Below are 13,840 nucleotides of genomic sequence, written 5' to 3'. Positions count from 1 at the left end.
TTAAGTAATTAATTTAATTTACTATTATTTTTATCTTAATTAAATACTAATTAATCTAATTAGTTACAAATCCACTAGGGAGGGTGTCTCACCCTCTCTAGGGTTTAAAGGCTCTCCTAATGAGGTCTCTAGAACCTAGAGTGGATCCCACTTAAGTCTAAATTCAAAAACAATCTGGATCCGAAAACCTAATTCAAATCCAAAACTCGATCTATATCTAATCCTCAACTGGGTTGGATCTAGGAACCAAACAAAAAAATTTAAATTCAAAACCAAATTAAAGATTCATATCCAATCATAAGATTCAAATCAACACTGAATCCAAACTCAGGTTTGGATCTAAACCTAACCCATCTAAGATTCAAATAGCCCTGAGTCACCCCTAAACCCTTGGGATCCACCCTAACCGTACCTGGCACCCTATAAGGCTAGACCCCTCTGAGCCTCTCATGGACCCTTGTCTGAGTCCAAAACATTTCTTATTCAATGTAGACTCTTGAATCTCACCTGAATTAAAATTGATTTTAACAATAATTTAAAAGTTAAATTAAAGCAAAATCGCATATGTTACAGGAAGTGGTGCCCCCTTGGAGATAATCAGAATCATAATAATAACTGTGTATGGTGCATAGCATGTAATACAACAGTAATTAAATAAAAAGATTTAATAAACTATTCTTGAATATAGGTAGACATGACATGAGTTTATGGGCTTAGTGCATGAGGACCTGAGAGTTGACTTGTCCTAAGTTGGGACTCATACCTTAGAGTTTTTCCTTGTGTATGGTGGTTGTTGGGATTAGAGGTTGACACCTTTGTGAGGGGTTGACTCCCAGTATGTTTTGTTTGGTGGGAGGGTTGACCCATGAGTTGGGTGATCATTCTTTTGTTTAGTTGGTGGTTCTATCGAGGGTCTACTCTCAAGTTGGGAGAGTTGACTCCTTGTGTTTGATTAGTGATTCAGTTAGACTGAGGGTTGACCCCTGAATTGGAAGAGTTGATTTTTTTGGGGTTTTGGGTATTACGTTCTACTCTGAAAGTCGACCCTTGTGTTGGGTGAGTAGACTCCTCTTTATTTGGATTTGATGTTCTATTCTGAGAATTAACACTTAAGTTGGGTATGTCAACTCCTCTTAGTTTATGTTGAGTGTTATATTCTAAAGTTGAGAGTCGACCCATGGGATGGGTGAGTCGACTCCTTAGTTGTTTATGATGGATGGTTTTGTTGAGCTAAACATCGACTTCTAAGTTTGGAGATTTGACTCATCTTCTAGTTATGGATATTATGTTTGGTTTTAAGAGTCGACTCCTCCTTGCTCTTTTATAATCAATTAGTTCAGTTGAGGGCTGACCCTTGAGTTGAGAGGGTCGATTCCTCTTAAGTTTTTTTTCTAGCGTGTGTTCTTTTGGTTTACGAGTTGACTTCTTTGTGTTTCTTCTCTTAAGGGTGAGTTAACTTGAAGGTTGACTCCTGTTTGCAAAGGATCGACCTTTTTGTGTTAGGACTTGAGTTTTGACCATGATGGGCTTTTTAATTGTAGATGCTTGTTAAGCTAGTTTTATGATATGTGGAGTGTTGGATCATACTAGACTATGATTTGTCTCACCCTACTACTTGAATTATTTTTCAGGCGATGTCTTGGCAGAACAGATCGATGAATAGCACTGGGCTCAGTGGACTTTTGGATGATGGAACCACTACTTCTAGGTGTTGTTTTGAATTTTTGAACTCTATTGTGTACAGATAAGATGTATTTTGTAAACTCATACTTGATGAAAATGAATGTTCATGTTTTTTCGTGAGTGTGCAAATTGTTCTGTGAATTTGAATCCTGGTTTGAAACCTGTGCTTCAAAAAAGGGTTTTAAAAGGTAAAGCCTTCCGTTGTGTTTGCTTTCAAAAGAGAAAATTTTAAAATAATGTTTACTAAAAGGAAAAAAATCGGGGCCTCACAAAATATATCCTATATTATGTTGCAAATGAAATGTAATTTAATCTCTTGCTTATAACTAGTCATCATGAACAATAAGAAATGTAAATTCAAGAGCTTGGGTTGTTTCATGTGATGCCCAAACTTGCTGAAAATAAATTTCAACTGATTTAAATAAATATATTTGATATTCTTTAAAAACGTCTGATTGATTTTTATAGCTATAGAAATTATGAATATTGGTTATAATTCAAGTGAATTCAAAGTTATTTCCTTTTCTATATTTACAACTAAGCTGGTAAATGAGTCGATGAACCAAATAAGCCTTTTCGAGCTTAGTTCATTTACAACAAACCCTTGCTTAGATTTGGCTCACCTAATGTTAAAAGCCAAGCCAAACACACCACCCGTACGAGCCTTAGCCGTTCAAGTCAAACCCAAGCATACCACTCGTACGAGCCTTAGCCATTCAAGTCAAACCCAAGCACACCACTTGTACAAGCTATAGCCATTCAAGTCAAACCCAAGCACACCACTCATATGAGCCTTAGCCATTTAAGTCGAACCAAAGCTAGCTTGTTGATTAAAAATAGACCTCTTTTTTACATGGCTAGTTGATTTACTTAAACTATACAAGTTGCTTGTAGCTCAACTTACAAAGCTCATTCGAAAAGTTAAAACAAGCTTTGCACGTTGTGAACTAAGTTGAGCAGCAAGCTGCTTGGTTCATTCCCCATTCAAATGGCTATAATGCCCTAAAGATAAACATAAGATTGACATAGAGTCTTAAGTCACTTAGTAGTGTGTTACTTGTTAGATACTTGTATACATTTAAGATTTATGCAATTTTAAGTATTCAACTAAGACAGTATAAAAAGTAAAAAAAATGGGTAAAAATATGATTCAACAATAACTCAAAAAAAAATTCTATCCTTTTTTAGTGCTTGGTCTTTTCTATTTTTTTCTCACCCACATCCATGTGTTATCCTTTCATTTTCTTATAACTTGTGAAAGATTAGACATAAGCTATTCGAAATCCAACAACCCAAGTAAAGCTTGTTCTAAAAAATAAGGGTTTGATTGCAAATCAATTTGCGATAGTGAGTATACCTCTCTCTCTCTCTCTCTCTCTATATATATATATATATATATATATATCCATACTCTAATCTTTTATGTTCAACATATTGCATATGATGTTTGGATCAATTAATTATTTTTTTCATGAATTTTATCTCTTAATAAGTTTTGATAATTTTGTAATATTTAGGTCTTTTGTTGTAAAATGAAACTATGCAAATTATATTTCTTTAGGCAAACTTTTGTGATACACCAAATATGTAACATTGAGAAATGAAAAAAAAAGACTTGTGTTCTTGCAATAGAGATAGACTAATTATTATTTGGTCTCATGTTTGCCAATTTAAAAAAAGTTAATTTCAATTGGTAGTTCTATATTCTAATTTTGATTACCATGTAAAAAAATTAATTTACATATGAACTATAGTTGACCTAAATTTGATCTCTAGGCAAACACAACATCAATGTTGTTGCCCTTTATCTAATTGTATGATAAATAAAATCCTAATAACAACTTATCATCTCATTTATCATATGTTTTAGCATGCAACTTTTGTTTTGTTTGTTTCCTTTTTAAATCATGCCCCAAGAATATGATATACTTGAATTGTTTAGTAAAAAAACATGTTTTGGATAGTTTAGATTGCATTGCATAGGCAAGTTTTTGAAGAGCTTCAAAAATCAACCATCCACAAGTTTTATTTATAAATCACTCAATCTAATATATTATTCTCTATAAACTAATCATGTTGAACACATCTATGGGGTTCAATTTGATTATATAAAACTCATATTTTGGGTCTTTCCAAGAGAATATAGTAAGGAGTGTAGCCAATATTTTCCCGCTTATATATATTTTTAAAATACATTTAATTAAGATAACACAAAATTATCAAAGAAAAAGGATGATTCTTCCACTGCTTGTGCATATATATTTTGTCTTTGTCGGTATTTTTCCATTTTCATTTTTCTTATAAATATTCTTTCGCTAGTTCCTTGTTTTTTAAGTAAAATAGTGGTGAAAAAACTATAGTGACCCTATTGGTGAGCATGTATCCAACTTTCTTACAAGGCTTTTCTACTTTCTCTTTTTATGGTAGTAATTTGGTTGTAGAAGTTTTTATCGTGAGCTCTCTCCCTCTCTCACACACACATGCATGCGAAAACACATTATAACCAAAGAAACAATAAAACACAAAGGTTATATTTTGATTTTTGTGAAATGGTTTTTCATACTTGGGGTATATGTTGTAAGTCAAAAAGACCATACATGCTTTCACATGAATTTTATATCTATCATTAAGTTTTTATGTTTTTTTATGTTATTTGAATCATGTATGTTTACACATATTTATGTATATCATCTTAGAATATTTTCTAAGAAATAGATAAGATGTTTCATTTGAATCTCCCAACGAAGAATTTAATTTTGGCATGTATTTAAATGCCGGCTCAAATTTACATGTGTTCCTCAATTAAAAATAAACATACTCATTTTTTTTAGAGTAGAACTTGGTTTAGTACACCATGTGCAATGTTAAGTCAATATTTCAATTTACTTGGGACTAAATAGATATGATTTTGTAGGAGTAATATGATATCCTACTCCTCTTGCCTATATAAATATAGTTGGAATCTCATAATGTAAATTGTTTTGAATCAAACTTATAGATGTATCTAGTATGGGTAAAAAGAATACTAGTGCATTTACAACTGCCTTTTTTTGCATCATTGGAAAAACTTGTACACATGTTGGATTGCGGTGATTAAAAAGCCCATTCTCACTAAAAATAGCATTAGAGTAGATCCATGGGGTTGTTTGAACAAAAAAAAAGACAAAAAAAGGAGTTTGCTAAGTTGTTTGTATATATGAAGAATTGTAGCAAACTTCAACCCTATATAGTTTATATGGTATGGAATAGTAGGCTATATCAACAAATGTGATATTTATAGTTTATATAGTGGAGAACATTTCCTAGTTTAAAGAAATCTTGTGTTTAAGAGAGGCTTTAAAAATAGTTTAAAAATCAATGACCCATATAGCAACAAACCTTGCAATAGGAAATTGAGTTTTTCATCCAAATAATTCAATATAAAGCATGTTTTATGGTAAAAGAGCAATGATACATACTTCTACAACTTCAAATTAAACAAAACAAAGCCTCCCACCCTACTTTTGAAATTGCCCTTAATGGTCAATGCCAAGGTGGTTTAGATAGGCCATTTGTGTGGAATCTATCAGATTCCCTTGTCATGAAAGTGTTGTCAAGCAAGTTTGAGGATCTCAAATGAGAATCACTCTCTCCCAATGGTGAGAGGATGACTCCCATTTGGCCATTTCTCACATGCAAAAAAAGGTGAAAAGGGTAGTGAGTTTCCAAATCACAATTGGGGCCCATTTTATTTTCTCATGAGATTTCAAATCACATTGTCGACCATGTGATGTGGAATCATACTTTTGAATCATATTAGATGCAAGCAAACATTAGTCTTTTAGAAACTTGCATATCATTTGATTCCAAATTACATGTGATTCATAATCATACCATTCAAAAAGGCAAGGTGGAGAATGTGATTCAAAATCACATAAGAAGGGAGTAAAATGAATTCAAATACGATTTCAAATCTCACTACCCCATTATCTCATGTTTGTTTGCAAATTTGAATAGTTGGTGAGAAAGATTCTCATTTGGGGTCAAGCAAACGTGCTTTGTTCAGTTCATCCTTATATTAGATATGCAGTCACTAAACCATGATAACTTATCATGGCACACTCTTGGTTTAACATATTATATCCTATTCCTACCCCATATAGGTCACTAAAGTGGGGGAAAGTGTGTAGGGTAGGCTCTAATCTAACCCCATATACCAAGAATATAAAGATAAACCCAATAACTGATCTACATGACAAAAAATACTAGACTAACAAGAGGGGATATACCCTTAGATTAGATCTCACTGAACCATGATAACTTATCATGGCAAACTCTTGGTTTAACATAGTTCCTACCCCCCAAAATGCACGTGTTCACATCCAAGCCACGAGTAACTCCAATAACATATCAACTAGCAAGCCACATAAGACATGCGGTTCCCCCCCAACATGACCCACCTTGCTTATCATCTCATCAACCCCGTATCATCAGCCAAACGGTTGATCTGAGCGGTTAGTTATCATACTCGATTTCTTATCGAGTTGCAACTGCCACGTCATCACCTCATTCTCAAAAAATGGAGCAGCCAAGCCACATCATTTTGAACCGTCAGTGCCAGGTGGGTTTGCCGCGTCAGACGCGTACCCAGGGTCAAGCTGCCACGTCAGATTAACTTTTTCGGTTCAGTGGCTTCTGATTGGCTGGAGGGGAGGAGTGGGATATCCAGGTCAGCGAGTTGTGTCCGGACCAAAACCTATAAAAGGGCGACTCGCTATCCACGTCGCGTCCTCCCGTTGCCTTTTTTAAAAAAAAAATTTATTTCCCCATTTCGGCCCCCATTCGTCTACACCGCCTCTCTCTCTCTCTCTCTCTCTCTCTCTCTCTCTCTCTCTCAGGTGGCTTCGCTTCTGGGGAAGAAGGGGGCGCGGCTCGATTTGATCCCTAAAGTGGCGAATGGGTCTTCTTCTTCTGTGGCTAGGAAAGCGCCGGATGGATCTGTCGTTTTCTTGATGCCCTAGTTTTTGCTCTTTCATTTTGCTCCTGGTTCTTCTTAGATCGGGGAGGGATTTTGGAGTTAGGTCTTCTGGTAGGGCTTTTGTGCCGCTCGCTTTTGTCGGAACCACGGGATTCGAAGAGACGGAAACTGAGGGGATCTGTCTCCCTGGTTTCTGCAGCGTGGAGGTTAGTAGTATTGTTAATTTTTGAATTTTGGGGTTGTTTTTGGTGGATTAGTGTTTCATTTCTGCGTTGAATGTTCTGTGGTTAGTAGGAACCTGTTTTGGGGGGTTTCAGGTCATTTTCAATGAATCAGGGCTTCCTTTCCGTGGAGACTCTCTCACTGTAGGTCTTATTCTGCGGTTTTTTGGTTCTAATAGCGTTCCGGTTGGTTAGATTTATATAACTAGTGTTATTTTTTGGTTGAAATGGACGTGATTTTTGTTATCTGATCGTGCTTGAGTGTTGCTTTCTACATCTATGGTCACTTCGTCGGTCTATATGGATCTATACTCACTTTTAGGCAATGAATGCCTTGTTTTTTTATCTCCACATGTGATTTTGATGATACTTTTTCTTGTTTCATGTTCTCCTTTTCTTCACCATTGCTGGATTTTTTTTGAAATAAAGAGACTGATTGGTAAAGACTATTTATAATCTTGGCATTAAAAAAATGTGATTTTTTTGAAACTGGTCGCCCATTAATATTTTGTTTCTGATATCAAGGAAGATGCTGCAATTTTATTTTATTGGGTATATTTTGTTGTTGGTTTTTGCAGGCTCTTTTGTGGTGGTTAAATGCTGGCAGATGGTCCAAAGGTTTGTGGTAGTCCAGTGACTAAGATGGGTGCACCTGCCAATTTTGGACGTCCTCACCAGTTACATGATGGTGAAGAACCTGTTCCTCCAGCTTCTAAGAAGCGGGATAGGGAAGTGATTGATAAGGATTGCGGGAAAGGTGACTCATTCATGGATTTGGTGGAAGGGGCTATTCCTCAGTTCGAATTCGACTCAGAATTGCATACCGATGATTGCTTGGTGTATGATATAGATTCTAGAGTTGCAGAAGCTGGTGCTTGCCTTTTAGTTCCTCCAGAAATGAAGTCTAGAAATGTGAATTTGGTTGAGTCTCGTGAGAATGGCTCAAAAGTGGAGCTATATGATTGTGGTGGCTCCATGCATTCAAGTTTCAGTAAAACTGTCAAGGTAGAATCTGGTGGTGGATTTGAGTGTTTGAGGACAGAACATTCTACTATTGAAAGCTCTGGTGATACCATGATTCACAGAAACATCGAGTTTGATGTTAATGGGTGCACAGATAAAAATGGATTGGTAAATAATCCAAATGTTGAACTTCAAGGGTCAGTAGGTAGTTCTTTTCCTCTCTCCACTCATGATAAAGTGGAATCCTGTTCTGGTGTTCAGCATGATGATGATGCTATTAATTCTTCCTTCATGGCAGCTATGAAAAATCTTTCTAAGGATTTGGATAGAGGAATTTATGAAACTAATATGGCAGTTGATAGTGATGAGTCTAAATGTTCAGTGGGACCTTCAAACTGCAACATGGAGGACCGGACTTTGGCTGTGATTGGCGAAGAATTGGACAGTAAAACATCATCTAATGCTTTTAGCTTTTCACAACAGACAAATTCTTCCGTGGGAATTTCTGGTTCATCTGGTGTTCTGATGAATGGAGAACATTTTGGGGCAAATACAGATGGGAGAACGGAAATCGCTGAACTGGATGTCACGGATACTAACAACGCTGTATCACTATGTCCTAAAAAAAAACTCGAACTGAAGATGTCAAAGAAGGTGGCTGTAACAAAGTTTCCTTCTAACGTCACAGCATTTCTTGGAACTGGTCTTCTGGATGGCTGTCCAGTCAGATACATCAATCCTGGAGAACAGGTTGGTTGACATGCACCTATGCAATGCATGCTTGCAATGTACCCTGCATTTATGAACACATAGAGTTACTCATATGCTTACTATCTGTTGAAGGTTAGGGTGATTCAGTTTTGAGGTATGGATTGAATGGACAGACAAAGACAAACATGAAAAGCTAACACATACCCATTTACATGCATGCGCACTTTTGTATGCTATATGCACTCAGAGATACACAAACATGCTTTCAAGAATGAAGTTGTTTAGTTTTTTTTTTCCTCTGAGTGAAATATTTGTCTAAACTGTTGCTATACCCCTGTTTTAGTCATGACTAGGATGATTGATACTCTAAGAACGATGACATCAACCTGATAAAATAAAGTGGCTCCGGCAGGATTAGTTCTTGGTTGTGTGACATAAGATTGCTATGGGTTCATGATTTAAAATAATAATCAGGAAGAATAGGTGAGTTTGGTTGGTCATGATTTGATTGATTGACATGATTCGTTAATTATGAATCATGGAAAGCTACTTTGCATATGTGTGGGTGCATGTGCATTAGTGTTTTGTCCTCTTTTTCTTTTTTCTGTAAGGGGGAGGGGTTTGTTATGATATGCCCATAATAATCAGGAAGAATGAGTGAGTTTGGTTGGTCATGATTTGAGTGATTGACATGATTCGTTAATTATGAATCATGGAAAGCTACTTTGCATATGTGTGGGTGCATGCGCATTAATGTTTTTTCTCTTTTTCTTTTTTCTGTAGGGGGGAGGGGTTTGTTATGATATGCCCATATATGCTTCCATTTTTTTTAATCTATTGTTTTGGGGGTAAGGGGAGTGTGGGTCTGTATGCACATATATCCTCACATTTATTTTTTATCATTTTTTGCCAATTTATTTTAACATGGCTTCTCTTATTTGGAGAAATTCATCAGAAAATACTCCATGGAACAATAAAAGAAGGTGGATTTTTGTGTAGCTGCTCCTCATGTAATAGCTCTAAAGTAAGTCAGACTGCTTGCCTAAAATGATGTTATAGGGCATAACACCTTTGTTCCATATGCTACTTGATGTGGTGCTGCTATTGAGTATATCAATCTGATTGTTAAAATTAACAGATAATCAGCGCACTGGATTTCGAGCGTCATGCTGGTTTTTTAACAAGGCATGCATACTCATATATATTTGTACCAAATGGGATGCGACTATATACAGCAGTTCGCAAACTAAGGGATGCTCCTCGTAGCATGTTGGATGAAATGATTAGATCCATTACTGGTCTGGCACCAAAAAATGGCCATGCTGATCATCGCGATGAAAAAGGTGATGACCTTTAATTTAGCATGTTAAATGTGACGCTCAAAGCTTTTGATTATATAATTCGATTTGAATTTTCTCTTTCATAGCATTATGCTACTCTTGTGAAAAAACCAACCCTTTGGGGTGCTTTTGGATTCATTGTGGCTATATGTCATGGACCATATCTAAGTGCTTGGATTTTTCCAAGACACAGACATGATGACTTTAGCAGTCTTAATTTTTAGGATCTTCAAACTTTCAATTTTTTTTGTCAGTTATTTTTTTGTCCTTGCTTTGTGCAACCCAAACACAAGTACATGGTTATTGATGTTTAGTTATATTTTTCCTTGGTCCTTTTCATGCTGGCTATCCTTACCCAAGAATGAATCACTACCTTCATGATACTATTCTACTTCTTTCAAGCCAGTGAATCTCTCTCTCTCTCTCACACACACAGATACACAAACACACATGGAGACATAAAGCATTGTTATTTTCATGTCCAGAATTGGTTCAACCACCAGTGGATGAGCTTCCAAGATTTCGAAGAAAACGCAAGGTGTCTCAGCATTCCCCAGACAATTCATATGTTCAGACTCAAAGAAAACGAACTGTGCCTCGACGTTTTGAAGACAGTTCATATATTCAGACTCACAAAAAGAGCAATAGGTCCGAACATTCTTCAGATAATTTGTGTGCTCAGACTTCCAAAAAAAGAAAGGTGTCTCAACATTCTTCAGACAATTTATGTGTTCAGAGTCTTCAGACATCTGCTAGCAGAAGGTAGCATGTATATGTCATCATTTAATCTTATCATTCCATTATGATTGCAAAATCAAACTTTTGAATTCCCGAGTTCTCCAGGATGTGTTTATTATTTTATGTTTAGAAGTTTTGTTCAATGCACCTAATTTCGATGTATTATGAATTCAGGTTGCAGAAATTGATGATTTGTACTTGTAGACTGTTTTTGGTTTTTCTTCTAAATCAAAGAAAAAGTTTGTCTTATATTGGTGTGATCATGTAATATGTTGCAGTCTCACTGTGGCAAAAAAAAAATCTCTTTGTTCAAAAGAAAATAATTCCAAGTAATTATAATAGGGGAAACAATATTGAGGACTGTCTAGGATGGTTCTTTTGTTCTAAAGAAAATTGGGAGTTATTATGGAAGCCTAAGTATATATAAGGCTGTGGAAATGCAAAAATTGTAGAACAAAATTGAAATCTTATTAATTAACAGAATGAAAATTATATAATCTAGAAGGAAGCTTCCGATGCTTACACTCCCTTGCATACCAGTAATTTCTTAACCAGATAATGAAAAGGTTGCTATAAGATTAAAGTAAAAAAGGATTAAGGCTTAAAGCTTCATCCGATTTATTAAAGAAGCCAGCAAGCAATCTGCAATAGAATTGAACAAGGAGTTCTTATTCTTCTGTGTTCTACCTTTCAGACACTATTAATGTGTGCTCATAACAGGCTGTCTAGAAATTTTGAACAATCAATATCGATGCATGCTCGTGAAGGGCTTCATCTAAAAACATGTGAACCATGAAAGTGCATTGATTGGAATGATCTGTGTCTATAATGACAGATTGTTATTTCATCAGGTAGGTGATGGATATGGTTCCTCTATATGATTGTTATTTCATTAGGTAGGTGATGGGAGATGGTTTCTCTATACTTGTATTCTATAGTCAGACTAGCAGTATGCCTATTTTTGACTCATAAAGAACAGTTATCAATCAGCATGAGGTGCAGAAATGGATAAATTGATGTTATGAATTTCTGCTATCTTTGGTTTGGACATGATACTGACTGCCAATAAGGTATCAGGTAATCCTAGATTCCATCAATTATTCAGGTTTCACATTTTGGCTGCTTATTTTGTCTAATTTGGCATTACTTGAGCTTAAGCATTAGATGGAAATTGAAATGGTGTATTGCCTCCAATATCTTTCATAGATCCCTAACCCCTTGGCTGTTTCACAGTCGGGTTGAGAGGCTACTTCCAGAGGTCGAGCTGGCCACCTCCCCCAGGCTATGGGGGGGGGAGGCTTCAGATGGTGATGGTTCTGCTCATCTGGATTCCAGGAAGCATATTATTGATACAATCATGATCTCTCATGAGAAAAAGGGTGATCATGTAGTTTCAGATCGTGTCCGAAGTAAGGTGTTCTCTTGGGCTCAGATCATGGGCTGTCTTTCTATCCCTCCTCCGAGCAAGGATTTGCCTCCTCTAGAAGATGATGAAGGGCGTAAGTCTATTCGAATTCCATCATCTTTTTTGGAGAGTAGGATAAATTCTCATGTGTGTGCAAGTGGGACCATAAATCTATGGAGAGAGAATTTTATATACGGGAGTTATATAATAGATGGAAGCTATGTCACATAGGTGCGGATACGGGTGTGGGGAGGGTACACATATAAATTTTTTAATAGTTTTCAGTTAACACTAATGAAATAAAAATAATTATCATATCATCAATTCATCATACATAAATTCATGCAATAAATCAAATTAATAATCTACAATTGCTATTCCTCGTCAATAAAAAATCACACCATTATTAAATCAACCTAAATATATTATGGCTACGCTAAGTGAAACATAAAACAATTAAACAAGTCAAGCAGAAAAGAAGTAAATTATACTAATAAAAAAAAGTAAACAATGCATAATTGCATACCAAAAGTATATCATACATAATGTTATACCTGGGTTCGGTTTTGGTGAACCCAGGCCTGGGTTCACCAATAGGCATGGGTTCAACTTTGGACCTCTGGTGAACCTAAGTCGGGGTTCACCAGAGGCTTGACCCTTGCGCCAACAAGGGGAAGAGGAGGAAGAAAGACGAAGAAAGAGAGGAGGCGACGACGGAGGAAGGAGGAAGAAGAAGAAGAAGAGAGAGAGATACCTGTGGTCGTCATCGCCGTCGTTGTCAGAAGAGGAGGGGAGGAGGAGTCGGGAGGGTTGTGCCCTAATACCCCCACACTTTTTATTTTATTTTTGAACCAAAATGGACTCGGTCAAAATTGATCGAGTCTATTTTGGACAAACGTAATCCCGGGTGCAGGTCGCACCCAGAATTGTTTGACCGCACTCGGTTCATCAAAATTTCATATTTTCCACACAGAGTGTTGCACCCACATCCGCCCCCGCATTGCATTGCATCGACGTAGGTACGACAACCTCTAAGGAGAGTCCCTGTGGTACAGGATGAAAGTTGTCTTTGTAAGGAAACGAGTTCCTCCGAAGTTGTTCACTAAATCACCAAAAGTGGACACTTAAAAGAGTTCCACCAAAATACCAAAATACACACACAAAGAACCACAAATGGGTTTACTCACAAATACCCACTAAAGGGGACACAAACAAGAATAAAAAATAATGAATTTATTGATCTCAACCCATGAAGGAAGCTTACATTTGAGAGGGGGTATCACTCCTATTTATACACAAGGAATGGTCTCTAAGGGAGATGGTGGGAGAGGTCCCAACGGCTTCAATAGAGCTGTTGGACTCTCTCTCCAATGTATCTTTTATCTAGAAACAAACCAAAAAGAAAAAAAAAAGTTAAAGAGTAAACTAACCTAGTTACTATTTACTAGTTAGGTGCAATCTTAGTTTCTATTTATAAATATGTATGTACACATACGTCGTATATATATACATTTACACTTTTAACATATCCCCTCAAACTTATAGTTGAATAACTAAAAGTTTGTCCAAGAGAAAGTGAAATCTAGGAGCAACGAGAGGCTTGGTAAAGAAGTATGCCAATTGATATTCTGAAGTAACGTAGAAAAAATTAGTATTGCCATGTAGGTATTCCTCTCGTACACAATCCATCTTAATGTGTTTGGTTCATTCATGAAAGGTTCAGTTGCTAGCAATGATGAAACTTTTGTTGTCACAACACAGTCGTGATGCTCCTGTACTCTGAACGCCCATGTCAGCCAATAATCTCCTTAGTCAAACCACC

General features: G+C 36.3%; 1 protein-coding gene across 6 annotated transcripts in view; it reads left to right on the top strand.

Annotated features, from left to right (window-relative positions):
- The first annotated feature begins 6,449 nt into the window (after positions 1-6,449).
- The window catches only part of LOC149839751 (uncharacterized), a 43,487-nt gene continuing 36,096 nt past the window's right edge, over positions 6,450-13,840 (top strand). For 4 of the 6 annotated variants that reach the window (XR_016431350.1, XM_090002797.1, XM_090002801.1 and 1 more), the window contains exons 1-5: positions 6,450-6,846; positions 7,440-8,574; positions 9,491-9,559; positions 9,674-9,878; positions 10,361-10,637. Coding sequence is in view for 5 of the 6 variants with exons in the window: in XM_090002797.1 (XP_089858923.1) it covers positions 7,459-8,574; positions 9,491-9,559; positions 9,674-9,878; positions 10,361-10,637 (1,667 nt within the window). In the remaining variant the exon portion in view is untranslated. The remainder of the gene's footprint in view (positions 6,847-7,439; positions 8,575-9,490; positions 9,560-9,673; positions 9,879-10,360; positions 10,638-13,840) is intronic. The other 2 variants (XM_090002799.1, XM_090002798.1) reach the window with 2 other exon arrangements.

Source organism: Nuphar pumila, chromosome 4 (genome assembly GCF_984573655.1).
Source record: "Nuphar pumila chromosome 4, dmNupPumi1.hap1.1, whole genome shotgun sequence".
Lineage (NCBI taxonomy): Eukaryota > Viridiplantae > Streptophyta > Magnoliopsida > Nymphaeales > Nymphaeaceae > Nuphar > Nuphar pumila.
This window is presented reverse-complemented; position numbering and strand designations above follow the sequence as displayed.